At 45.2% G+C, this 27,873-nt stretch overlaps 2 protein-coding genes across 2 annotated transcripts; one reads left to right on the forward strand and one right to left on the reverse strand.

The window, feature by feature from the left end:
• Nucleotides 1-5,521, reverse strand: RHBDD2 (rhomboid domain containing 2). The gene is made up of 4 exons (XM_032201142.1): nt 5,292-5,521; nt 4,141-4,616; nt 3,636-3,786; nt 1-1,817 (listed from the first exon to the last, which is right to left on the reverse strand). The coding sequence occupies exons 1-4, from the start codon at nt 5,519-5,521 to the stop codon at nt 1,385-1,387; spliced, it is 1,290 nt and encodes a 429-aa protein (XP_032057033.1). The 3' UTR covers nt 1-1,384.
• A 2,079-nt stretch (nt 5,522-7,600) lies between these two features.
• Nucleotides 7,601-27,727, forward strand: TAF15 (TATA-box binding protein associated factor 15). The gene is made up of 16 exons (XM_032200841.1): nt 7,601-7,633; nt 10,163-10,199; nt 11,320-11,368; nt 11,574-11,664; nt 11,743-11,860; nt 14,204-14,487; nt 15,328-15,442; nt 21,991-22,025; nt 22,627-22,659; nt 23,224-23,333; nt 23,883-24,012; nt 25,265-25,354; nt 26,721-26,805; nt 26,892-26,977; nt 27,093-27,195; nt 27,487-27,727. The coding sequence occupies exons 1-16, from the start codon at nt 7,624-7,626 to the stop codon at nt 27,524-27,526; spliced, it is 1,416 nt and encodes a 471-aa protein (XP_032056732.1). The 5' UTR covers nt 7,601-7,623; the 3' UTR covers nt 27,527-27,727.
• Nucleotides 27,728-27,873: the final 146 nt, after the last annotated feature.

Here is a 27,873-nt window from a genome sequence, read left to right on the forward strand (position 1 = left end):
TTTGTTTCCAGTTGTATTTCAAGCTTTCGGTTTGAGGGTACACGACACTGGAAGTCCTCCTCACCCTCCCGCGTTCTCTGCACGTTTCTGGAAATAAGACTAGGAAAACTTCACGGTTCAGAGGGAAGGCTCTCACGAGGGAGAGCACCAAGGCACTCATCGAGGGGAACATCAGGGCTTCAGTCACCTCTAGCAGCTCCTTCCTGGTATTGAAGTTCCTTTTTTAAGTTTCCCTGTTAAGTTTCAGGCGAGCTCCTCGTCCTGTCGTTGCTCCACGTTAAACAACGCGATTGCTGCCAGCAGCTCGGCAGGAACAGGACCACGAAACCAAACCCACCTGAGATCCCAGGGAGGGGGGAAACAACCAGGATGGAGCCAGCCACCAACTCCAGCCCCCCACAGGCTGGTTCCGAGGGCTGCACCCCCCGGAAAGCCCCTCTCCAGCCTCCACCTCTGCAAGCAGCTTCAGACGGGCACAGAGCTGAGGTCTGAGCCCTCGGTTTTCACTGCAGTCTGCCCCCAAAGTGAGCCCCTGCGAGGCCACGCGTCACCGTGGCAGCAACACGGGGCCTCCTCAGGCACCCAAAAAGGGGAAAGGGGGAAAGGAAAAGGCATGTGGGTGCTTTGGGGCACGCAGCCATCCGTGCTGCCTCCTACCCGTGGGCTGGGATAGCACGGAGGAGCCCTGAGGAGGCAGGGCAGGCACGGCGAGGCCATTCCCCAGAGCAGCAAAGGCACTTGGAGCTTCACACAACACTTCTTGTTGTTATTTTCTCTGAGAATAAACCTCTAAGCAGCTGATCAGTGGCAGCAGCTGAGATCCTGCCCGTTTCACAGACAGAAAGAGGAGATTCCTCCCGGGCACAGCACAGGGGGAAACAAAGCCCAGCAAGTCCCACCAACCCCACCCCTCTGCCACCAGCACCACACAGCGCCCTGCTCTCCATCCCTTGCTGGAAACTCCTCTCCCACACGGCTTCCCACCCGCTCTGAAGGAAACAGAGAGGTTGTGCTAGTGCTGGTGGGTCACACACCTCCAGCAGAACCATGTGAGCACCCCAGCGGAACGGCATCGTTCCAGTTCACTCTTTTAACCCTCTTTCAAGGTCCCTCCCAGCTCCTTGGCTTCATGCTCGCTGCACAAACGGCCAAAATCCCCCGCTGAGGACCCCTACACTATTTTTCATGTGTCTGAGCTGCCTCGTTGAGGAGTTTAGGGAGGTTTAGGGGGGCAGAAAATACTAAAAAAGTATCAAAATTCCAAAGGAAACAATTAAATAACCCATTCAGCACGTCACACAGGCACAGCAACAGTGGCCAGCTGCCGCACGAGCACCATACACAGTCCTCCTGTGCCAGAGGAGCCCCGCTGCCCTCGGGAGGATCAGTACACCTGGATCCTGGAAAATTCAGCTGGAACGAGCGGTGCTGGGGCTGCTGGATGCCCCGGGGCTTGCTGATCCCCAGCCAGGGGCTCTGGGCCCACAGGTGCCTGTAGTCCTGGTGGGCACACGTGTTGTGGGATGGAGAACTTGCCTGGCTGGCAGAACTGTCCCGGCGAGGCCCCGGCGTGGGTTTGGGGGTAAAAGTCCCCGAAGGCACCTCTGGATTGGGAGGGGGAGGAAGGGAGGCCGTGTCCTGCTGCAGAGCTGTGCTGAGCCCCTGCGTGTCCCCCCGTGGGGCCGTGTCCTGGCGTGCAGCTGTGCTGGAAGCCCTGGCTCTGAGCAGCGGGGTGCTGCGGGGGGAACGTGGGAAGAGCTGGAGGAGAGGAGCTGCAGGAGCTTTGTGTTGGGTACGCGCCTGGCGGAGGGGTGATCCTGGGCAGGAAGGAAAAGGGAAGGTTATTCCAGAACTGGCGCTGCCTCGCTGCTGCTGGAAGTGCCCCGGGGGCAGGTTTCCTCCTGACCAACACTCACAGAGGTCGCTGCAATCCATCAGAGAAATGCTGTCTCTTACAACAGGAGGAATCCCTGTTACAAGCAGCGTTTGGGTAAAAATAGGGATATTGGTCACCCGGGACAGATGTGCCCACTCCCAACCCACAGAATAAGCGGGGTTTAGCCCTAAATCTCTTCCCAAAGGGCACGTGCCAGCCGCACTGCAGGGTTTGGCTTTACGAGGCCTCCCAATTTCCATGCACACCCCTCTGCCTCCCATCTAAGCCATTCAGCAGCTGCCCAGCGTCACCTATCGAGAACCATAAAGGCCTTTGGTGGAAGCAGGAGAGCGAAAGGGAAGGAGGAGAGCTACAGATGAGATGAATCCTTCAGAAGCCAGGTCTAGAAGCAGCCTCTGCCAGCAGAAGGCACGACTCACCCTGCATCAAGCAGGATCTGCCTGGGAGCCAAAGCCTCGGGGCCTCCAGGAGCGCTGCCCGGCCCACGCACACACTCAGCAGGGCATCGAGGCAGCGCTCACACAGCTGTGACCACCAGATCCCAGCGAGAACAAGGGGCTGGCTCACGCTGGGGGCTGGGAGCTTGGGTTTGCTCCCCCCACAGCTCCGTTTGTGGAGGCAGGCGCGATGCAGGAGGCAGAGCCTCCTAGAAACGGCTCCTGCCTGCTGGCAACTCGCTGCCTGCAGCTGCCTGGAGCTTTAAAACCCGCTCAGAGCTCGCACTCGGGAATAAGGGATCAAAGCAAGAAGAACGAAGGCCCAGAAGCAAGCAGCAGACTTGCACCTAAGCCGCAGAGAGATGCAAATTGAGCTGCAGAAATGGAGACGTCCTCGAAACGCCTTCCCACACCCTGCTTGACAGTCAAATCCCTCTGTAAATCCCTCTGAGCCCGCACAGCCCGCTGATGGCAGCTCACCTAAGGAGGGCAGGTTTAGGTGTGGAGCCCACACTGAGCACAAGGTACCAGCAGCAGCACTGCAGTGGTGCAGACACGGGCTCTGCTGCAGCGAGAGCGACCCTCCTCGCAGGGACAGCGCTGACAGGAGGAGGCAAAACGCTCCTGGGTTTGCCTGGGCTCCCCTGCGAGCACTCGGGCTCAGTCCGATTGCCCCACAGGATCTGGGTGCGTGTTCCTGCCAGGGAGGGTCTGTTTTATGGCTTCCCCTCAGGTGAGGGTAGGTGCAAACGCTTCAGGATGCTTTAGAATGAGCCTATGGCTTCAAGAGAACGTGGAATTTAACCCTTCATAGAGAAACAGCCTTCCTCTGCCAAACTCAGATGGCATCTTAGAGCTGGGGAAAAACTGACCTGGATTTCTGAGCTTTACAAAATACCAGAGAGTTCTCAGGGACTGCGATAGACACAAAATTCAAATAACCCCCGAACATCAGCTCAAGTGCCAAGGTTTCTTTTTGGCAGAGCCGCCTTGCTTGATGCTGAACACAAGCACAGAAAGGTGGCACCTCCAGTTCCCAACGGTAGCTTTGGACGTGACCAACTTCACAGAGCTGCCGGCAGGCGGGGCAAAGACAAATAAAGATCACGCCTCGGGGCACAACAGGGCCAAGAACAAATGCCCTGATGGCAGGGCAGAGCTGCACGACTCTGCTGTCATGCTGCTGTTACCTCTGCATGCATCGATACAAACACAAACCTTTTAGGGGTGGCTCAGTGCCACCTCACGCCCCAAATTCTCTCTGCCTGGCAAGAAATCCTCACGGGAACTCCCACACTTACTTGACACTCTCGGAGGCTCTCCTCTCCGCCGAGGCCCCCGGGATGTATCTCAGCCCTGGCACTCTCTTCAGCAGGGTGAAGGGGAACAGCCGATCCAGCTTAGAGCTCACCGACTCGGGAATATCCAGGCAGAAGCAGTAGCCGAGCCCATCTGAAGCCAGCAACACGTCAAGGAGGCCCTCAGACAAAACATCCTTGTTTCTGACACGGCCACGCACCATCCCCCTCCGGCTCCAAACCCGTTTTCCCTGGAGAACTCTCCCAGTTCTACCCAGTGCCATCCCCACAGCCCGCTGCCCTCCTCAGCTCCGGGATCTCTGCACGCCCTGAAGCCACGAAGTGGAAGCAGAGGGCGAGAGACCAACGCAGAGCTGGGTGTGCTGCGGGCAAGTAGAGCCGGTGAGAATTCGGTGCAGAAAAGAGCCCGGGAAACGCCCTAAAGCTGCAGCACGCTCACAAACAGCGACCCCACGCTGTGCTTCAGGGCTGGGCCCTGGAAGGATACAGGCCTCCCCAACCAGAAGCCCGCAGATGTTACCGAGGAGGGAGGAGCAGGGGATAAACCACGCCACGCAGAGAAGAAACCACGGCACCAGCACCACCGGGACCCTCACCCCGAGGAGCAGAGCCCTCCTCATCCGCGAGCGCGTGGTCGACACCCCCAACATGGCAAACGCCACCGGCATGAACCCCCTGGGGTCTTCCACCTCCACCACCCTCGAGACGACAGCCGCGAGCAGGAGGTACAGGAGGGCGGAGAGGAGGGCGAACAGGACGGTGAGGAAGCAGTGCTTGGCGGTGCCGACGTTCTTCTCAAAGCTGCCTGCGAAGTACCAGACGAGAACGGCCCCGCAGCTCAGGGATATCAGGTCGTCGTAGCTGAAGACGTAGGTGAGCAGCCTGTGGACTGAGCACAGCAGCACGTCACAGCGGCAGGGACAGCGAGGGGTTTGTTTTAGCCACCAGAAGCTGGATTCGTTTTAACCAAATCTGTTTAGCTGGAGCAGAGGGAGACTGAGCCTGCAGAAGGCACCGCTTTTTGTTCTATCCTGCTGCAGAAGGGGAGCTTGGGGCGTTAAAAAACAGGCGTAAATAATTAAACACTGCTAGAAGGAGAGCTGTCGTGGGCACTGCACTGACGGACTGACTCTCGGTGCTTCCTGGGGTGGAGACTGGAAAAAAGCAACGGTTTCTGTAGGAAATTTCAGTCTCAGTAAAGGAAAAGGAAGGAGACGTGGAACCAGTAAGGCTGGAAAGGAGCTCCAAGATCTGGTCCAACCGTCCCAATACCACCAGTGTCACCACCAAACCCTGTCCCCAAGCACCAGGTCCAACCTTCCCTTGAACACCCCCAGGGACGGTGCCTCCACCACCTCCCCGGGCAACCCGTCCCAGCGCCTGACTGCCCCTTCTGAGCAGAAATGTCTCCTCATTTCCAACATAAAAACGACCGCCCAGTAACCACACCTGCCCTGATGATTATCTCCCACAACAAATGAAGAACCAAACCGCCTCGGGCCGGTTGCTCTCAGCAGCCCTGGGGGTTCCCAGCGCCAGCCCCAGCCCCGTGCCCACCTCAGGGCCCACCCCAAAGCCCCAAAGCCCCGCTCCCCGCCGCTGCCGGGGCAGGAGGCGGCCCCGCACGTTCCCCCTCACCTTCCCCCGCCCTCAGGGGGGTCTCGGGGGTGCCGCCGGTGCCGCCCCCGCCCCGCAGCAGCGCGGGCCCGGAGGCGCCGAGGGTCAGCAGCAGGGTGAGCGCGCTGCCGGCCGCTGGCCACCGCCGCCCCGCCGCCATCTTGCCGCGCGCCGCCCCGCTTCCGGCCGCCGCCGGAAGGCCTGCGCCGTTGCCATGGCGACGCCAGGCGCGGCGGGCCCTCCGTTGCCATGGCGACGGGATTTGCTTTTCCCTTTTTTTATCTTTTAATCCCTCTTTCTCTTTTATTTTTTATTTATTTATTTATTTTAAATTTTTAATCCCCTTTCCATTTCCTTTTTTTTTTTTTGAGTTTTAATCCCCTTTCTATTTTCTTTTTCTATTTAACTTTTAATCCCCATTCTCTCTTTTTTTAAAAATTTTAATTCCTTCTTTATTTTTTTTAAACTTTTAATTCTCCTCCTCCTTTTCTATTTTTGTTTAATGTTAATATCCCCGTTTTCCTTTTTCTTTTTTCCCCTTTCCTTTTTTTCCCCTTTCCTTTCTTTTTTTTTCTTTTTTTTTTTCCTTTCCTTTTTTTCCCTTTCAATTTTTTCCTTCTTTTTCCCTTTCCATTTTTTCCTTCTTTTTCCCTTTTTTTTCCTTTTTTTTTTTTTTTCATTTCCTCTCCTTTCCTCTCCTTTCCCTTCCCTTATTTTTTCCCCTTCAGCGACGGACACGCCGCTGCCTGAGGGAAACAACAGAGGAAGGGGCCAGGGAAGGACCTGTGTGAGAAGGATGAGGCAGGAAAAAAGTGCGAAAAAGAGAGAGGCTTTGCTCTGAGAGTGCTGGGAGCTGAGCAGGGACGTGCCTCATCCAGCTCCCAGTGCTCCCACCTTGCCCTAAACAACCCAGTGCCACAAACGCTCCCTGCTGCCAGCTCCCTCTCAGCCGATGGGGATGAGCAGGGGGCTGACGTGTGAAATCTGAAATCTTTTCCCCGCCCCAGGTTCAATAAATAAATAAATTTTTGTTTGGGAGCAAAGGGGGAGCACAGCACATGAGCTTTCCCTCTGAGTCTGCTGTAAGCGTTCAGCAGTCCCAGATCTATCAGCAGGCAAAAAATTTGTGAGCTCAGCTCTTAGTCTCAATGCCATTTTCTATTTCTATGGACACCTCCATCTCTTAGGAGCACAAAGGTCCCAAGAGGCTACACAGAGCAAATAATACCATCTCCCCCGCCCTGCCCTGGGAGCATTGTTTGGGACCTGCCCTAATCCCTCAGCACACTTCAAAGGGAGCCTTCATCAAAAGGTCCCAGCTTGTCACAGGCCCAGGAAGGCCGGTGGTGCTGGACAAGGCACTGAGGCTGGAGGAGACGATGAAGTTTTTCAAGGAGAAACCCGAAAGACAGGCAGAGACCTTGACCCTTCTTAGATTTATCCTCCTAGTCGCTGCTTGTTTTGCAGAAACTCATCTTAGGCCATGGGCCTCCCGCTGCTGTGCCCCGGGGGAAAGAAACAACCTGGCTTGTTTGCAGATCTGCTCAACACATTCAGCTGGAACCAGAGAATGCTCTTCAACCCCGCTAAAATAGAAAAAAAAGGTAAAAGCTCACAGCGCCGTTCCCCCAGCTGCCCTGTAAATGCTGGTGCGGGTACAAACTGTCACTGGACAGCAAGCACAGAGCTGTGTCTCACGGTAACTTTTGGGACAGACTCCTATGCAGGTGGCTGGTCTCACACAGCAAGGGTGAACGTTTGTTCCTGATCCAGCCACACTTGTGCAGCAACACCTCCTGCCTCACACCCCCTGCGCTTTGCCAGACCGCGACCCCTCGTCTCAGAAACTCGCTTTCCGAGCCAATATTTGGCTTTATTTTTTTAATATCTGGGCTCTGACGACGCACCTTTCCTTCTGATGGTGCCACCAGACCACCCCGCAGACCCTCCCCAGCCATTCCAACCCCGGCATCCTGCGAGCTGCCTTCCTTTAGCTCCCTCACTTCAGCTATAGGTTCCTCCAACCCCCCCAAAATCCCCTCCCGCCTTTCCCAGCACCGTGCTGGGACGCAGCCCTTGGGGGCGAGCCGCCCCCACACCCCCAACCCCCCCCAGATCCCCCCCACACCCCCAACCCCCCCAACCCCCCCCCCTATGCACTTGGTACGCTCCCCTCCCTCCTCTCCTCCTTCCCCCCCCCTCACGCCGCGCGGGTGGGAGGCGCCGCGCGCTGCCATTGGCTGCCGGGGCCCCGCAGTCCGCGCGAGCTGCGGGGGCCTCAGTGCGCGCGCGGCCGGCGCGGCGCTCGGTCACTGCCCCCCCCCCCGCTGCCGCCGCCGCCGCCGCCGCCGCCATGGCCTCGGGTGGGTGCCGCGGGGCGCGCGCGGAGGGGGCGGGGCCTGCGCCTCCCGGGAGGGAGGGGGGAGAAAAAGAGGAGGGGGGAGGGGGGGAGAGGGCGCCGCGGGGTGAGGGGGGGGGTGAGGGGGGAGGGGGGGATGCGGGAGGGGCCACGCCCCCCTGATGGCGCCCGGTGGCCACGCCCCCTCTGTGGAGGCCACGCCCCTTGCGGAGGCCACGCCCGCTCGTCTGGAGACGGTCTCGGCCACGCCCCCTTTATGGGATGGTCACGCCCACTTCATGGGGCGGGGGCTGTAGGGACACGCCTCCTTTTCTCATAGGGCGGGGCACGGAATGGCCACGCCCCTTTTCAGAATGGAGGCGGGGCTCTGCGGGGCCACGCCCCCTTTCCGCCGGGGGCGGGGGAGCAAGGGGTGGGTGGTTTCCAGCCCCCCTCCGGGCCTGCCCCCCCCCCCCCAATTTTGAACCCCCCCCCAATCAATTACTGTGTTTTAATTAGGATGTGGCTCCAGGGCTGTGTGAGGTGGGGCTGTGCCGTGCTCCCCCCTCCTTCCCAGGGCCTTTCTCTCTGAACTTTGGCTGCTTTCAGGGAAAATGCCCCCGGATCCGTCATTTTCCAGCAAAAAAATGCAGTTTGCAGAGCTGCTGCGAGGATCCTGAGCCCCCAGAGCCCACCAGAATGAACCCCTCAGGAGGCCAGGGAGCGCTCCGAGAAAGGCAGCTTGGCACGCACAAAAATGCATAAATAGAGGAAATTCCTCCGCTTCTATGCATTCATATTTTACGGGCTCCTTATCTGGTGGCTTTCAGTCTCCTTCCAAAACGCTGTGGTTTGGCACAAGTTCGTGAGGGAGAAGCTGAGGGGATGAACTGCACTGCTGTAGTTCGGAGGAAGTTACATCCTTCCTCAGGAATTCTTCCTGAGACGACCCCTCGTGTTCTGTGCTTTAATTAGCACTATTAATGGCGTATCAATTTTAAGTGAGGCATTTTAAAATGCTGCAACCTATTTAATGGGAAGCTTTGTTATTGTTCAAATGGAAATAACAAAAAAATTCTGACCTGCCCTGTACACGTGTGTGTTGGCACTGGCAGGAGTGGGGCTATGAGCAGGGGAAGGAGGTACACTGAGCATGTTTGGGGCGATTTGGTGTGTGCTTTGGTTGCAGACTGGTTATAGCTGTTTGTGTATGGCTTATGGCATTCATCCTGAACTGGAATTCACCCTCGGCTTCAGCTTTTTAGGCAATTCCAGGTGTAGTGGTTAGATATATTGCAAGAGAGAGGGGAGAGACTAAAACCAGGAGTTCTTGGTATCCGTTCGTAGACTGTGGTACCCCAATATTTGTACCCCTCCCTGGGGTGATTCGGAAGGACCAGGAGCATCCCGAGGCTGTTTCCCAGACTGACAGTACTGGCAGAGAGAACCCGGTGCTGGGTTTTGACCAGAAGATGGAAACTTCAAGCGTAAAGGTCAGGATTTGAGGCACCTGCACAGAGCAGCAAGGCCAGCAGAGGCCGTGTGGCTGGGAGGCTGTGGCCATGAAGTGCCGGAGCCCGCTCTGGAGATCTGCACCCAAAGGGCCTGAAGGTGGTGGAGCAAAGCGTGCAGGTGCTGCGGCCCCACTCCTGGCACGTGTGGCCAGCTGGGGAAACAGTCTGTAGGGCTTGGTGCTTCCCTTGGTGCTGTGAGACAGCTCCTAGTACTCAGAAATTTGAATTTTTACAGAAGCCAGAGAATCCGTCTTTCTGCCATTAACAAGACAAAATGTGTTAAGCTAAATTAATAAAGACCAAGCAGCATATTTAGGAACTGAGTTCCAGCTTAGGTATTAGTTTGTGTGTTTGTTTTTGTGACATTGATAGCTTTTACAAGTTAGATGCCATACTTCAAATCAATTTCAGTGATTTTTCTTTTTTCTTACTTGAAATTGTATTCTGAAATCCATATTCTTCCAGTGTGTTTGTCTTTCGAGAATCAATTTCCATGATATCTGATGTTTAGATTAATTGGAAATAACCTCTGTAATACCTGTCTGGACAAGCTGTATGTAAATGAATTAATTCTTGCGTGGTTGGGGCTATCAGCAAGGGAAATGTCATCTCCAAATTCTGTCTCTGTGCTAGGCAGAGCTTTTGTAGGGTGCCTTCAATGGGGTGGGCCTGGCCTACTTAGCTTTGCTTGATTAATGAAGCAGCTGCATTCTGAGCCTTGATGATGGGACTGTATTCAGTAGCCATTAGAGGGGGTTGTGCAGTCCTGAATCTGAGGATGCACCACAAAAATGGAATCCAGATGCTTCACAGAGAGAAGTTCAAAGCGTCTGTACCTCCCCACACTGTACTCCTCTTCGCCCCATCGGGATGTCTTGACTGCTGGCAAGAAGCAGCTCTCAGATTCTGCTGGGAAAGTACCTGCGTTGTCTAGTGTCTACACCTTCCTTCCTCTCCCCCAAATTCTTCCTTTTATATTAAGTAGAGGAATAAAGTATCAATTGGAAGTTCTCAACATGTCTTACTTCTTCTTCTTCTAGATTCGGGAAGTTACAGTCAGTCCGGGGGCCAGCAGAGGTATGGTATTTTTGTTTGTTTCTTTCTCTTGGCAATTAAATGTGCAAAATAATGGCAATTTAGGATTCCCAGCAAGGTGTTTGAATCTTGGAGTGTGATACATTGTTGATAACGTTTTTGAGAGTAACGGTTGTAGAAAGCTTGTAGCCTTGGGCCTTTATTAAGAATCCTTATAAGATAGAGAAAAGGTGATGTTCCTGAAGGGAAGAAAACAAGGAGGGTTGAAATGGAAGGCTATCTTTTAATAATAAGAACTTTTGAAATGTCATGGATATAGAGAAATATTTTCATATGTCTGCCTTAAGCTGCTCACTGAGGTATTAGTCAAAGTTTATACAAGCATAAAGGTGATGGCCACATTAATATTTGACTTGCCCAGGAGAGGGACTTTTTTTGTAAAAAAAAAAAAACAAAAACAAAAACAAAACCTTTGAAAACTGTTCATAATAGTGTAATTTAAAAGCCATTTAAAAATAGCTGTAAGATTTTTGGGGTGAGGTTGTATTTTAATCAGTAAAAGAGAAGTGTTCTTACAGAAGCATGAGATTCATGGATAATACTGACTGTGCTAATGAAAGTGATCGGGTTCTGTGCATCTGGCAGTATGTGAGTTTGAGCTTATATCTGAGTTTGATGTGAGTTTCAGCACATGATTCTTCTGTAAGTTCATGAAACCTTAAAGTGGCAGAATAATGAGTAAGTATGATCGAAAGCTAATGCGGTTTTTGATGGTGGTGATGTCAAATTGTCCAGCAAACACCAAATTGACAGCAATTGACTGAAATAAAATTAACTTCATGAGAATGTACTGAAAAAATTAAAATGCCATGGGTACGTATGGTACAATTTTCTGTGATTCGTAAGAACCTATCAAATTGTAGTAAGCCCAACCTTCAAGTACTTTAAATTTACACTTGAAACAGAGCAGAAACTAAAATAAGCGCTTATAGCTCTGCCAATTAGCTGTGGCAACCATACTGATGCTTTTCTAATATGCCTACAGCTGCAGGACTCATACGAAACACTTATTTTCAAAATGAAAAGAAACTTAAAATAACACCCAAAGTACCTTCATTTTCCAGTGCTGTAAAAGCTTACTAGCTGTGTTTTTCTGTTCCAGCTATTCCTCCTATGGCAATCAGGGCAGTCAAAGTTACGGACAAACACAGGTAAGTTGAGAAAAGTCATCGTGTCCTTCAAAGCAGATGTTTGAGTAAAATAAAAAATAAAAATTTGTTCCTGGCTGGCCATGTCAGGGTTGGGAAGAAATGTTCTCAGTTTGTGCTTGTTGTTTGCAGTCGTGTCTAGCAAAGAAAAACTGCAATTACCTGCTGTGGAATTTGCACTTATTTGAATACGTTATTTAAATTACAGGGATATTCTGGTTATGGGCAGAGTGGAGACAATTCCTCCTATGGACAGAACTATGGAAACTATCATGGGAACTATGGACAAAATCAAACAGGTTTGGCTAGCTTGTTACATTCATTGGCAGTAATTAAAAGGTGAATATTTGCTGAAAATTTTTTTCCTTGATTTTCAGGTTATGGACAAGATTCCCAGGGGTATGATGATGAATCCGGTTATGATAATCAGAATCAGAGCTCATACAACCAGCAGTCTTACAGCAGTCAGGGACAGCAGAAGGGGTCGTCCAGAGGGTAAGGAAGCTTAAGCAATATTTGCTTAAACTACTGTCTAATAGTTGTGCGTTCCTAACTAGAGCTATAAGAAGTTTCCAGCTACAGTTGCTAAAATAAAAAGCAAACAACAGAACAACCAACAAACATCTGAAAATTCCCACTTTTAAGAGCTTTATAATGGGATTGCTGCACTCAGTTCAGTACTTTACACAATTACAATTGTATTTTATTTCTTAAATGATATACTCAAATCAGTTTCAGCGGGATTAATAATACAGCTCTGAAAATATCCTGGAAAACACATTCCAGCTTCCCATAATGAGTTAAAAGGCCACTTGGTGCTAGAATACCTTTATTGTGTAATTTGCAAGCTCCATGTTTACACTCTAAGGTTACGTCTTACGGTAGCTCTTTAACGAGGCTCAAGTGGCCTATTAAAATACACTGTACACACTAAAGCTCATTCCTGTGTTCATGGTCCAAAAATTCTTACTTTGTTTTGCAAGGTTTATATAACAATCCGGACTTCAGCAAACCAGTACTTGGTTTCTGGTTTTGTAGTTGTTATTGCCAAACATCTTAATATAAACAAGCATGATTTTAATCTGAACAGTAGGTGATGTCACTCAGAGTAGAGCGTCCTTTGCACATCTCAAAGGAAGGCAGGTACATGGTTAAGTTTTGGTTATCTTTGCTTTGTTTTCTGAGAATTTTTAAGAGTTGTACAAACATACACAAGACTAGGCAATAACGTGGTTTTTAGCTCTGTAGACATCCGGTGGAAAAACACTGCAGTAGGGCGTAGATTCTCCAAAACAGTTGGTTTTGACCAGGAAAATTAACATCGAAATTGGAGGGAAACTGTTTTATGTATGGTTGTAACAAATAAGGAGAAACTGGGATGGTAAAAATGATAGCTTTGGAGAGGATGATCACAAAATCGTAGCTCTCACTTCCTGAGGGAAGGGAGGAAGGAAAAACTGCAAACAGTGGAGGCTCTCAGTGATGGCTTCTGTTGTTGGTGATGGTGAAAAAGCTAAAGTAGATCTGTCTTTTTTTGAAATTAAGATATAAGCAAAGTTTTAGCAATCTCTTTGTTACTGGGATTAGTGACGTTGAAGGTAAGATCTAGGCTAGAACTGGGAGAGAGCAGGTTACACGAGTATTTAGTTACATGGGATAGTTTGAGATTGGTTGGTGTGAATGGATTTCATCTTAGAGTTCTTTGAAAAGCTGGTGGAGACTTCCTGTAGGCTTTTAGCTTTTTGTTTGGTTGGTTTTCTGAGGCATTTTGGGGAGCAGATAAGATTGATAAAGACTTGAGAATGACAAATGTGGTGCCTCATTTTTTGAAAAAGGGTGAGAGAAGGGAGGAGGAAGAGGAGAAAAGGTGACAGGTCAGTGATTAATTTCAGTTACTGGAAAGGTAATACTGTTAAGCTGCAACGAAGCACCTTGGGGGAAAACAGAAAGATGAGTAACAGTCAGTGTTTCCTGGATACAATTTATTTCTCATAAATTTATGCAATCTATTGCTATGACAGTGTAACCTAACTGGAACAATAATTGTCTTGCATATCTAGTTTTTCAAAATACTTTTGCTTCTACCTTGCATGCTGAATTAGGAAGTAGCCTAGGGACATGTGGTGTAGGTGAGGTTTTCTTGTGGTTGCTGTAAAGTTGATTAAATAACATAGTCAGAGAAGAGTTATTGATGACTCCCTCTTAGAACTTCGAGGCATGTTGAGTTATAATATCCAAGAGGTCAATGTTTCTGGTAAAAGCTGGTGGGATAATATGTACAGATGGCACTAAAATGGGAAGAACTGCAAGTTTGTTAGAGGACATCACTACGGTTAGAATAAGTTCTTGGCAAAATGGTAGAACACCAGAAGATAGGGTGCAGTTCAGTAATGCAAAGTTTTGAGGGCTTTTTGTAGGCTGGAAGTACCAACTGCACAATACAGCGTGAGCAGCCTATGTCTTTCTTACTGCTCTGTAGGAGAGGATTTGGTGTTCTGTGGGTCATGGGCTTTGCATCAGCTATTGTCACGCAACTGGGGAGCCAACCTTGTACTGGGACATGTAAAGGGAGCACTGCTGTTAAGTTTCACGTGCAGTAGAGATTGAGGATGTCTTGAAAGTGATAGTAATACACGCTTTTCTCTCTTGGTTTTACTGGAAGCCAGATACATCCCAACAGAGATGAACCATACAGTATTTTCATTTAAATATGCCAGTAATGACTTGGAAGGTAACTGTGACTAGGAATTTTTTAGCAATGTTATGTGTTTTCAGCCGTTACTTTGCTCTCTATTCTGTGAACATTTAGCTATTAATACACATTCTGTTTATTTTAAGTGGAAGAGGCTCTTATGAACAAAAGTCAAACTATGGTCAGCACCAAAGCTCTTATGACCAGCAGTCAAGCTATGGACAAAACCAAGACTCTTATGACCAGCAGTCAAGCTCATACGACCAGCAGTCGGGCTATGGCCACCAGGGCTCATACGACCAGCAGTCGGGGTATGGCCACCAGAGCTCATATGACCAAAAGTCAGGCTATAACCAGCACCAAAGCTCATATGGCCACTCCCAGCAATCCTACCAGTCTCAGAAGGGAAGCTATAGCCACAACAGCCAAGGTAAAATTCAGAGGTTGAATTCAATACTGGCTAGTAAAATTGAACAGAAACACTGTGAAATTGTCTGCGGAAGAAAATCCAACTGATAATTTGATGAATAGTGAAAAGCTCTTTTTTCCATGTTGGTATTCTTGGGGAATGTTCTGTTTGTTAAGATTTTCAAAATGTTATGTGGAGATGAAAAGCTTCTGGGGCCCTGGAAGTGTTGTGGTTGCATTTGTTGGAGGCATCCTTGCAGAGTTCATGTCTCTTGAGTTCTAAAGCTCTAGGTGAAATTTTCTTGTAAGTTATTTTGCACCTTTTTCTTGTTTGACGATGACATATCTTGATCAGTCATGACAAGCTTTTCTACCTCACATTCCAGCTTTATGCTGTGTTGGTGAATTCTGAGATAGAAATGAGAATTGTAAGACTGACCTTTTTCTGCAAAATCTTGACACAAGCAGCTGGGCCCACACTCATCCTTGTTCTGCCTTCAGTGGTTTCTTTTGCAAACTAGGAAGGCGAAGTGGAAGTATAATGAAAAGTATATTTTAGACAATATGTGTTAAAAATTTGGAAAATGTAGTAGTTACGTTAAAATTAAAATAGACAGTGTTTGCTTTGTGAGATACTGTGTGGTGCTGGAAGCCAAGGAACGTAACTGGAGCAAAATCAGACTTTGCTCCATTACTCCCTGGGGTAGATAATGGAAGTGGGATATTTAGAAATTGCCATTTATATCTAGAAAGTGTCAGACTTAAGGAAAACAAATTGTAGGGCAGGAATTTTGTAGGGCTGCCATTTGCACTGCCATTTACTCACATTTTGTCTTTTTTTTTTTTTTTTTTTCCCCTTCAGATGATCGTCGTGAAAAGAGTAGGTATGGAGAAGATAATAGAGGATATGGCGGGTCACAGGGAGGAGGTAGAGGGGGCTATGACATGGATGGAAGAGGTCATATGTCTGGATATAGGTAAGTAATCTCATTTCAATGCCTGCAGTTCTTTACCCTTCTATCTTATTATTTAGCTGTTTTTAAATTTTATTATTATTCCTAACTTGATTCAGATTTAGATTTCCAAAAATGGAAGGTAGTTGGTTTCTAAAGCTAAGCCTTCCTGCACTGCACAGAAATGCATTTTGCCCGAGAAAAGCATTTACATTCAGACAGATTGAGACCAAAGTATTTGATTTTTATGACACATAGCTATATATTATATTACATTAGTTGCAATAAAAGAACTGCCAGAACCCATCACTTGAAATAGGATATTTAAAACCTATGATATTCTTTTTTTTAATATTGAGAAAACCAGCAGACAGGGTTTGAGACAGTTTTATAAAATTCATAGCTAAAGCAGCTAACCTTTCGGCAGGGAGGTATTTTGACTTTATGGTTACAGTAAGGTTAGACAATTATCTTTCTGCTTCCTAAATATTTTTTTAATCAAAAGTTTATCTTTTGATTTACTCTAGTAACATTGCTTTTTCTTTACTTTTTTTTTTTCAGTTCTAAACTTTAATTAAAACACAGCTTTTTTTTATTGGTTTAGCTGTCAGTATGAACCCATTTATTTTAGGTGAATTTTTAATGCTTACATTACTGTTTCCCTGTCTGCCATTGACCTAGGCCCTACCCTGTAAAGAAGATTTATGCACATACTAAATTTTGTGCTTGTAGACTTCTTTCACTCATAGGCCTTAGAGATTGGAACCTTTGTTTTAATCCTATTGAATTAGGACAAATTACATGGCTATTTCTTAAAATGTAGCCAATTGTGACAGTTAATTATGTACCTCCGTGTTATGGCTGTGGGATGCAGAGTGTTCATTCATACAAAGGAAGAATGTTGAGGCTTCCAGTGAGCTTTGCAGCGTTGCTTGCCAACATCACTTTCCCTTTAGCAGACTGCACAACTCTGGGTTATTGCATAAACTCCAAATAAAGAACATTAAGTATACCATGCCATTCATGTGAGCTGATCTAATTAAAATAAAGTAATCCAACAGCGTGTTAAGACTAAATTACTTTTAAAAATACTTATTTTTAAACCACATTTAAAGTTTGCCTTCTCCTAAGGTTGTCCCAGATGGTACTTCATGGTTTGCTATTTGGATTACGTAGGTGGACCATTACCTCTTTTAATTAGACATGGTAGCAGTTACTTATATAAAAACACAGCAGATTTTAATATTAATGTAAACTTAACTAGCTAAATAATTTCTAAGTTCATTTACAGTTAAACCTGAACATTTGTTTTTAAACCATGGATGAGGTCATTTCATATCCCTATGCCCTTTCCAATAGGAGAAATAAATGTGAGCTTCAAAAAACATGTTTGGTAGGCTTGATCGCTTTGAAACAAACCTCTGTGCAAGACGAAAATAAGATAAATTAATGTCTGTGAAAATAAAGCCTCTTACCGTATTTTTCCAAAATGAAAGAAAATTTTTGTTCACGCGTCCATGTGGATAATGGTACATCACTGGACTTGAAAGCCCAAAGAAGGAAAAGAGTGAAGGTGTGAATGGAGAGATGGGGGGATCTCGATGGAAGTGGGAAGACATTAGAGATATTTATTGTGAAGTCTTTCTGCTTCTGTTAAACGACGCAGTCTTTAATGCCATTTGCATTGAATTTTTTTATGAAACTGAAGGGCTGTCAGTGTTTTTTCAGTCTTTTTGCACAATTGTAATTGGGGATTCTGCTTTTAACAAATGTATTTTACGTAAGTCATATGCTTATTGGAAAAGTGTAAAAGGTTAAATTATATAGCAGGCTGTGGTCAAGGGGAAGCTAAGATCGGGTAAGAAATTGTGCTTGGTCCTGTGAAAATGTGGGGTTTCAGGGCAGTTTTTTGTTTTTTTTTTTTTTTTTTTCCTAAGGACAGCTTGTGTAGGAATGTCAATTCTAACTCCAATAACTTAATTTTTTTTACTTTGACTGTATTTTGATGTTTAAATTGTGGAAATTCCATAGCCATTAGGAAATATCTAACAATCTCATCTACAGAGATGTTTGCACTGTTGTAGTAAAATAGGCTTTGATTTTTATAATGATAAGAAACTAATGTGTAAACGAGTACTGTCAACACACAAAATCGATATTTCTAAATCACCTAAACAGACTTCTCAAATGATATAGTGCTTGGTTTCGATTTTTTTCATTTCTTGTTCCCGGACTTTATGAAAAAGACTAATAACTGATTTGAGATCTTAGCAGATGAATCTCTTTTGTGCCAGCTAGCAATAAAAATTGTCTTCCCTTGTGATGAAAAGCAGGGGAAACTTGCTGCAGCTTGTTCATCAGTAAGCATTACCCAGTCGCTGGTGTTCTCACAGCTGTATTGCCTAATTTAGTCTGTGGTGCTGGGCAATGAAAGCATCCTGTTCACAGGCCTTTGGTTGCTGGCACGTTGCTGTCTTGCACTAGTGAAATCAGAGACTTTGGCCACTGGTTGGACATTTGTTTTATCGCAGGATTCTTGCCAGCTCCAGTGGCCTGTAGAAGCTTACCCTGTGTACCTCTCAGAGAGTCTGGCAGTGCAAAAAATTCTGGAGGATTTGGGGTAAAATCAAATTAGCATTTTTAAATATTGAGAGCTCACGTTTCTATGAGTACCCTTTATCAAATATTTTAAAATATATTTGGTGAAGTTAAGGTGTGAATCATTATTCTGAAAACTAGAACGACCTGCATGCACACTGTAGCGAACGCTTTCCGCACTCATTTTTCTTCTGTGCCTGTTCAAAGTCATGCAGCACTGAGAAGAATATCTTGAGAAATTGCTTTGCAGTTTCCCTAACTGATAGGATGATAGAGAATAATTATTTTCATATGTCAGCTGTTCACTTTTTAATCTTAGTAACTGGGGGTTTCAAAAGAATTCTTCAGATTTTTTGAATGATCTTAAATTACATCTTTTGGGAATCTAGTACTCGATTTTTCTGCCCTTTCATTTTGAAGCTTTGAAAATTGATGATCTCAAAAAGTCATATTTTTGGCTAAGAAACAAAATCATTTTCTTTAACCCATAATAGAAGAGGCTCCTCTTTGAGTCGTTAGGGTTAGAAAGCGGTTACACCAGGTTGTTCCCTTGCAGAGCAAGTCTTTTTCTTCTTCTTCTTCTTAGTCCTCATCTAAAAAATGAGGAATTAATTGCTAATTGTGGTTATGGGACTGAATTGTTTTGATTAAGCATGCAAGTGGGAAATCCAGTAGCAATACAAAGCAGGGCTGTTCTCTCCCACCTCAGAAGAGCCATTCAGCCAGTCGAGTACCCGTACCCACGCAAGCGCCCTTCTGTTAGAGTCTGGACCAAACAGGAGAAGCTTTGCCATTGAATTTGCTCATGAATTTGTTAGTGAAATTACATTGGTGCAGTTTCGAAAAGAATTTTGATGACCACATCCTTGGGTATGGCTAACTTTGCTCAACGCAGATTTTGTTCTTTTCCAGATCTGCACTATAAACAGGAATTACTTACGCAGCTTAATTGCTATATTAGCCATTCTGAGTGGGAGTTAGCTTACTGCGGTATCAAGAAACTCCAGCATAACGCACAAGGTTTTTACAACGGGGTGGTTTGTGTTCAAATTAATGTTTAACTTGTAAGAGGCTAAGCTCAAGCACATATAGGCTTCGGGGAAACATGAGCAGAGGCAATAAATACGGGCAGCAGAAAAAGCCATCTGCCGGTGACTTCACAAGGAGTGCTCTAAGCATTCCTTTCTTGTTTGCAAAATCACATCCTTACATGTAACTCCCACACACTTGATGAGGCATAGATACACGTCAGAGGCGAAAATTTGGTTCCTGAATTGTTAGTGCTGCTGCCAATATCCGATCACTTCTCCTGTGTATCATTTGTCTGCGTAGCGTTGAGCTTTCCATGTAACCGAGCCTGTAATTTGAATTGCTCCCAGCTGAGGTAAGCAGTGTTCAGGTGAACTGCGTTTACACTCAAGTAGATGATGTTTAGATGTGTGACCAAGTATGGAAGAGCAGCTGATAATATTTTTCATAGCAGTAAGTTTTACCACCGTGAATGGTGTCACGTACGCTCTCTGGCTGCTCCAGTTCTCTTCTGTTTTACCTTTGGTGGTGGTCTTGCTGAGTCTTAGCAACTTGTTCGTGATCCTAACGTTGGGTGCTGAAACCCCAAACTGCATCTGGTCAGTCATATGTTTGATCTGTGTGCCAGACTGATGAAGCAAGAGGCTGTGAAATGCTGAAATTAAATGTTCCACATCTTCTGGAAGTGGCTCGGTTCCTGACACTGAGGCTTACGCTTCAGGTCTCAGAGAGGGGAAGATGCGAGGCTGCCTATCAGCTCATCTCTTTGATTTCAGTTCCTGCAGCAGGTCTGCACGCCTCCTGAGGCTCTTAGGAAGCTGTTCCCTGCACTCCCGTGTGTGTAACACACTGCAGCCTTGTTATAAAGTGCACATGGGCAGGGACTTCGAAGTGGAGGAAGGCACTCACCCGTCAGTGAGGGTATCTGCTGCTGAACGGCTGCAGATTTTGGTTGGGTCAGTCATGGGAAACTGAGCAGGAGATAACGTGCTGAAGCACATGTGGGCAAAAACATATTTCTACAGCCTTTAATTAAAAAACAGTAATTGAAAAGCATTGGCTTGCACTAACACTTGCAATCCAAGGCACAGAATATATATTGCAAAGTTAAATGAGGCTTTAGGCTACGACTGCCTATGCATTGTATGTATCCATCGCTTCTGAGTCATAGTGCACACGTTTTACCTCAGCATCTGAAGTAAAATCCTCACGTCCTGTAACATTTTGGCTGTATTGGTCATGGACTTTCTCCATGTTTTTAGATTGTTGGGTTTTGTTTTGTTTTTGAAATTGATGTCTGTGCTGCTGTACACTTTCAAAACAAAACATACGTGTGCTGGATAATGCTGTCCTAGTGAGTTGGGACCATAATCAAGGGCTTGAAAGCTTTGATATCATTTCTATGGTTGACGTGTGACTGTTGTGTCTTATTTCTGTGTTAAAATTTTAGAAAAGCAGGTGTCTCACTGAAAATTGTTGGGTCATAATGACATTTTCTTTAACTGAACTGAACTGGAGGTGGCAGAAAGATATTTACAGGGTTTTTTGTGTGATCACCAGGATGGTTTTATCATTTGTCCTTGAAAACAGCCAGCCTTGAATAAAGACCAGCTCTGATGCTGCATCTACAATTCATTCACTTTACCTCTTTAATGAGCAGAAAGTAATTGCTTATGAGTAAACAACAAGGCAATTTAGCATTTAGATTTTTTCCGTGGAGTATAAATTACAAATTGGCAGCAGAAATTCAGTTTTATTTCATTGCCTTTTGCTGGGATACCTGTGTCTTGTGTCAGGACCCCCAAGAGCTGGCAGATGGAATTAAAACCTGGAGCAACTTCTAGCTGTCAAGCTTGTTGCTGGAGATGCTGCTCATACCCGCGTGTTACTTCCAGAACAAAATTCCTGGGGCTTGGAGACAGCCCTCTGCCTCGGGGTTTGAGCTTGGGCTGGCTTTATTGCAGTGTCTGAGCATGAAAGCTTGAACGTTGCCAGGCCTGGTGGCAGGTGAACCTGCCCAGTTTTTGGCTGGCAGCTGTGTCTTCCACACAGGGGAGGGCAGGCAGCTGTGCGAGGCAGTCTTTGTGACACTTGCTTATTGACTTTCCAAAAAAATCCAGTGGTTGTATTTTTCCTGAAGGCTTTGACTATCGATTGCATTGTATTCATAGCACGGATGCAATTAAAATCGCTGTTGTGAAAGTTCCTACCTGCGCAAATATTTACATTTTAAAGAGCGAGGGTTTATTTTCATGCACATGATCGGAGGCGTAACATCCTGTTCCAGCTCCCCCTCCTAACCTTTGAAAATTGATGTGTCTAATCTCTTAACTTGGTCTACGTTTTGTGCCGCAGGTTGCAGAATGAATGAATTAAAACTTGACGGCCTCTGCTTTTGAAGCTCACATGCACACACCTCTGTAATGGGCTAATCGTGCAGCAGCTCCCCCCAGACCCTTTCTCAGAGAATGGCTGATGCTGCTGATGTGCCCCCATTATATAAATGCCTAACGATGGAGGTTAATTAACTTTAACTCTTCTCATTTCTAGGAAAGTATAAAGTACTAATTATTCCAGAGCAGCAATTACACCTACAATTAAAGCCCATTAACATTCATGAAAATAACGATTCCCTTTTAAACCCAGTTCTTAATAGCAGTCATTTTGGTTTAGGGGATGGGAGGAAGTATTGAAACAAAGATACCTGTGTGGGCTAGTTTAAATGACTCGTAAGGACACTTCTCCAGTGCAGCACCCTGTGAGATTATTCTCTTTCGTGTATTTTAATCCTTGAACGTGAATGATTAGTGAGGAGAACACAGGGAGGGTGCTTTAGCAGCTAGAGAGTAACTCTCAACTTGTGATCAGTTAACTGTAGTTTGAGCCTTGGGCTCAGCGCTTAGAGACTTAAGGAAGAAATCATTTCTTCAATTTTTCCTCTGCAGTGGTGGTGACCGTGGTGGCTTCAAAAATTATGGTGGTAAGTGCCGAGTATCCAAAAATGTTTCAGTGGAAATTCTTTATAAATCTAAAAGCCACCAATATCTTGTTACTATCTCGTAGAAGCATTGTAGAGTTTTGGTGAGGCTGGTGTGTTCATGAGTTTTAATAGCCAAACCTTTAGCAGTAAGGTGGATTTCTACTTTGTCCAATTGCATGAAAGAATTTGTGGAGGCGGTGATGTTCACCGGATTTTTTTTTCTTTTCCTTTTTTTCATTTTATTTTGTTGTTGTTGTCGTAACAAATGCTTCTTAGAAAGGTCCTAGAGGGGGAAAAAAACACCTTGGTAAACTGCTTGGTGGTCTGATAACCAGCATTTGCAAGATAACACCAGCACAGCATCAGTGTGGCAACTGCTACATGCTGCAAGTTAAAGAACACAGTAACGTCCTACAGACACCCTCTGTTGAACGTTTTAATCTTAATATTCTCTAAATCTCTGGTTAATGTTTTAGATCTTAGATGCATTGCATACATACTTGAAATATTTTCTTGTCTTTAAAAAGAGTCACTTGAAAATGTTTTGCTAAAAACAGTCTTTCTTTTTTTTTTCTTTTTTTTGTTTTAACCCGTTTCATAGGTCAGAGGGATTATGGACAGAGATCAGATGCTGGTAAGAAAGCAAGCAGTGGCTGTGAGTGGATTTTTGCTCTTAGGTCATTGCTTTTAAAATGTATGTCTAGAGACATGGATGGGGCTGTGATTCCCATGGTTGAAAAACAATTTAGCTAAAGCTTGTCTTAAAATAGATTCCTTTTCTTACAGCGCATGTGAATCTGTGGATGTTTTTTGTTGCAGCAAGTAGGGATTTGCTGCTGAACTTTGAATTGGGTTGAGCCAAACAAATGCTTTTTGCTGCTGTAACATTTCTGCTAAACTTTATTATTGAAAGCATAACGCTTCCCTGGTGGGTTCGGATGTCCCAGCTGCATGGACAAGCTGGGTGGGTGGCAAACAGCTGCTCAGCTGTTGAACATATTTGGGCTGATGTACTGCAGCACCTGAGGGTGCTGTGCAGGCCTTTTTGGAGTTTGACATTAACCTCAGAATCATGCTTTCTGCTCATCTTTTATCTCACACAAGTTGTCTTTGGGATTTAATGGTCCATTACTGGGTGGTTTGGATCTAAGCTTAAAATGTTAAAGGTGTATGGTAAATGTAGCTTATTTTTTGATAGATACAGAGTCTGACAACTCTGACAACAACACTATCTTCGTGCAAGGACTCGGAGAAGATGTTTCAACAGACCAAGTGGCAGACTATTTCAAACAAATAGGTATTATAAAGGTATGTGAAATGGGAAATCATTAGTAAGGAGGAAGAGGGCTCGTGGAGCTAGTGTATTGGAGATGTACTGGTATCATTTGAGGCAGATGCTTGCTCTGACTCCCCGGGAGTTATGAATAAAATAATATCTTTATCTGGGTTCCCAGATGACAGCTCATTTGAAAAAAGCTGCTGGTGCTGCCAGCTTACTTAGTGACATTTAGATTGCTTCATGTCTCTTTCAGTTTTTCAGTTTTTATAACCCTTAACACCCTATCCATTATGCCATCCTGCTCCTTCAGCGAGTATGCTTCAGCCTATGGCTCTTCCTTCTGTTTCTGCAGTTCTAAATGAGGGCTTCCTGCACTTGACCTCAATTTTTGTAAAAACTGGGCCCATCATTATTTCATGGAGAACAGTCAGTCAGTATCCCTCGGTCAAAAGCATTTGGTTCTCAAAGCTAGCTCCAAGAGGATATTCCGTCTAATGAGAGTTACCCGTTACAGTTTATGCTCTGAACTGACTTTACCAGTATTTCTCCTTTGCCAAATATACGACCTTTCTTTTCAGACCAACAAAAAGACTGGCAAACCCATGATAAATCTTTATACAGATAAGGATACCGGCAAACCGAAGGGAGAAGCAACGGTGTCTTTTGATGACCCTCCTTCTGCTAAAGCAGCAATTGACTGGTTTGATGGTGAGTGAGATGAGTTGTGCTTTTTGTGATTCATGAATCTAACAAGCAGTGGAGAAAACAAATCAATAACCTCACAGGGGACAGTATGCTACGTTTTGTTTTCCTAGGGAAAACTGTAATTTCATGGTGTTTTGTGTGTGCTGGATTTCTCTTTTATTCAGTGGCAAAGCAGTTGTGGGTTCAGACCAAAAATGTGTAAAGAAACACTTTAGATTTGCTGCTACACCTCAGTCATCCCTGCACAAAGCATGAGTTGGTGTTCATGTCGTTCAGGAGAGCGTAACTTCTTGTTCAGTCCTATAGAGCTGTAATCTGTAACTAACAGCTGAATGGATTTCCTATGGTGTTAGTATTGATATTATATTGATATTATTAGTGATGTGGTAGCATTTTCAAATTTTGGCAAGGATTACAACAATCTTGAGCCAAGTGCTTTGTATACACGCAGTGGAGAATATTTTTTTTTAATTATATGTTCAATAGAGGAAGATAGCAGATTGCAGAAATACATTAATATAAAACTCATCAGTCCTGATGCAGAAATTGCAATGATAGGGTTTTTTTTGTGGTAGTAAGCTTGAAAAAGAAAAAAAAGAAGTGCCTGTTCCAGTGACCTTTGTGTGTTCACAGAATTTTAATAACAATGGGCAGCAACAAAAGTGCATAGTCCATTTTAGTCTTAAATGATAATATGTAAAAGTCTGGCATGGCGTGCTATTTTGCTAATAAAATACAGTTCATTTTTTGTTTTGGGGGATAGATCAAATATAACTATATTAGATATTCATTCAGCTCTACTTGCTTTGTAATAAACCCTGCATCTATGAAGAACCGAGACCTTATATTGAAAGAAGTCAGGTCTTTCCCTTACTTGGGAGTATTTCATTTTTGTGCTGGGTATTGAATTGTACAAAAGCCTTGTTGCCCTACCTGGGGAAAGAAGTGGGCTTGTAATGCACCTGCCCATGACAATAGCAAAAATATTCTTACGTATCTAGTTAAATTACAAATTGCAGACTGTATTTTAATCAAAAGAAATATCTTTTGATTTATGGAAAAGCTATTAAGTACCCTAGTGTTTGTCATCTCACATTTGGACCAGTGCATTCAAAAGTAAGAGATGACTCCAGACTCCCTGTGTCTTAAAAGGTTTTAATTCAATCTGCATGTGCAAAACACTTCTGTTCTTTTGAACTAGTTGCTATGTGGTCGGGAGCTCATTTGATCTTACTCTCACTTTGTCTTTCTACAGGAAAAGAATTCAATGGCAATGTTATCAAGGTTTCTTTTGCAACCAGAAGACCTGAATTCATGAGGGGAGGTGGAGGTGGTGGACGTCGAGGTGAGACTTAAATCTGTAGAATCCTTTCTATGAAATGAGATGCTTTTTAACTGGTAATGGTTTATAAAAAAATAAGTTTGTAGCAGTGATTTGTCAGTGTATGGGCCTTTGGGATTCTGGCAATAAGAGTTGAACCAACTTAAGTGAGATCTGTAATCTTTTATGCACAGCACGGAATCTCTGCTTTCCTTCTGAACTGAAAAGTCTCCAGATCATGGCTCAGCATTTATTACAAAGAGATGACAATGACTTTGAGGCTGTACAGGTTCTACAGAGACAGCTGTGAATTAGCAGTGAATGTTTGCTTTGAACAGCAAAGTCTTGAGATACTCTGATGCTTGCAGATGGTATTAAGCAGGTTAAATTATTCAGCTGTTCCTGACTTAGAGCAGCAGTTGGAGGTCTGACTCCTTTAATTAAATAGACATTAATTTCCCTGATTCTCTACATAATCCAGTTTTATCAGTAGCCTGCTGGATATAAATTACCATTTCACAGGAAGCGTGTTTTGTGTGGCAGCTGTCAACACATTTTAGTTTTAGATCAGACAGTTCTGTAGGCTGATTTAAAAAAAAAAAAATCTTCAAGAAATTTAGTTGGTATAAAAGTTCTTGGTCTTTTTGATACAGAAAGCAAGAACTGTATTGTCTCTGGGGTTGTGTTCGATGCATGCTGGCATTAATCCGGGTGGTTGTTTTCTTAAGTTTTTGTTCTGTGACTAAATCAGGCCATCTGTGATTGATATCATACATTGTTAAATCTTTATGACATTTTATTAATGCACATGGTGGTTTCATATTTATCCCCTGGCAATTCAAGCTGATCAAGTTTCCTTTTATTGATGAAAAAGAATTTATAAGAAGTATGTAGTGGAGCAGATTTTTGTGGTCTTCTTCTGGCCACCATGTGCTACTCTTGCTTCTTATTTTTCCTCATCAGCCTAAATTCTAAGTCTGTCCATGTAAGCTTGTGTACCTCAGCTATGCATTAACATTAACCTCGGGATATCAAATGCCATTGAGGTTTGGCAGTGGCTGAAACTTCTGTTGTTCTTTTCCCCAAGCCTTCTAGCTAAATGGTATCTACTTGTCAGTGAAGGATTAAAAAAGTAATTTTTGAAGGCTGAATTCTGCAGTGGTACAATTTTTTGCTGTTGGCCCCGCTCTCTGTCCTTTCAGAGTTCCTAGTGTGGCTCGCCTAGTAGGTGATCTTCTGCTATTTACCTTAATCACTTACTCTTTCTTCCACATGGGAAGTCTGTCTGTCACTTGAGTTCTGAAGCCAGGGGCAATCCTTAAAAGATTTTTCTCATGTATAGGTCGTAGGCACTTCCCCTCTTTTATTCTGATTATAATTTTGTCTACAGGTTCACGAGGTGGATATGGAAGAGGTGGGGGCTTCCAGGGTAGAAGTGGGGAACCCAAAAATGGTGATTGGGTTTGTCCTAACCCGTAAGTGTCATTTTAATTGGGCAGTGGTGTTTCATGCCCTCTGAGTTTCTTAGCAGCTAAGTCTGGGAAATCCTTGTCTTTTCTAGGGGCTGTGGTAACATGAACTTCGCTCGCAGGAACTCCTGCAACCAGTGTGGTGAGCCCAGACCAGAAGATTCACGTCCATCAGGAGGTGTGTGGAAAATCAGTTAAAACTGCTGCATCTCTTCTGTAGTATTAAAATTGTTAATGACTTCTTCAGCTTTTTGGGAAACCTGACTGATGTGCTGATTTGCATTTTCCTCCAGATTTTCGTGGGAGAGGTGGCTATGGAGGAGAAAGAGGGTATCGAGGACGTGGTGGCAGAGGCGGTGATCGGGGAGGAGGCTATGGTGGTAAAATGGGAGGAAGGTAAGCAGCCTCTTTGCCCTTGCTTGGTTGTGCAGCATGTGGACTGCAGAAGTGATATGGACTGAGGGAGAAGAGCATTGTTTGTGTGTGCATGCACAGCTGTGCTATGAAAATATTAACTACAGATAGGTGCTTCAGGACAAAATAAGTCAGTTTACCTACTGAGTGTGTTTTGTGAGCACTGTTGGATAAAGCTATGTAAAAACAACAGAGTACACAGCAGTAGGTGTGGAGATGTTTGACTGAAAGGACTATTTGTTATGTCCTTGCAACTTTTTCTTTCCCTTTCAGAAATGATTTCAGAAACGATCAACGCAACAGACCATACTGAAGACCACTGTGAATGTTTTGTTTGTCTTCTTGACCCATTGGATAGTGAAATTGCCAGAGTTTTGCCTGCCGCTTCACCCATGGCCTCTTCGGATAGTGGAACTGAGTGAAACTAGATTTTTATTTTGGTGGGAGGGACTGGGGCAGTCTGGGAGGATTTTTTTTAAGTGAGACATTAAAATTTAATCTTGATTTCAACCTTCTCCTCTTTTCTTTTTTCCCCCCATACCTCTTCAACAGGCCCTAAGAAGGAAAAGGATAAACTGTAAAATATTGCCAAAAAATGAAGTGTTTTGTAATACAACAATAAATGCTGACTGTTTTATTTGTGAAATCTTACCGTTTCCC

The sequence above is a fragment of the Aythya fuligula genome, chromosome 20 (assembly GCF_009819795.1).
Source record: "Aythya fuligula isolate bAytFul2 chromosome 20, bAytFul2.pri, whole genome shotgun sequence".
Taxonomy (NCBI): domain Eukaryota; kingdom Metazoa; phylum Chordata; class Aves; order Anseriformes; family Anatidae; genus Aythya; species Aythya fuligula.

Bases quoted from the DNA above. Each gene is read 5' to 3' on its own strand.
- TAF15 (XM_032200841.1), top strand. The intron at 14,488-15,327 runs GTAAAATTCAGA...TTTCCCCTTCAG, and splicing joins CTATAGCCACAACAGCCAAG to ATGATCGTCGTGAAAAGAGT. The intron at 23,334-23,882 runs GTATGTGAAATG...CTTTCTTTTCAG, and splicing joins AACAAATAGGTATTATAAAG to ACCAACAAAAAGACTGGCAA.
- RHBDD2 (XM_032201142.1), bottom strand. From the start codon at position 5,521: ATGGCAACGGAGGGCCCGCCGCGCCTGGCGTCGCCATGGCAACGGCGC. The intron at 3,787-4,140 runs GTATCCTTCCAG...TGCTGGCTTCAG, and splicing joins GCTTCTGGTTGGGGAGGCCT to ATGGGCTCGGCTACTGCTTC. The intron at 1,818-3,635 runs GTAAGTGTGGGA...CTTCCTGCCCAG, and splicing joins AGAGCCTCCGAGAGTGTCAA to GATCACCCCTCCGCCAGGCG.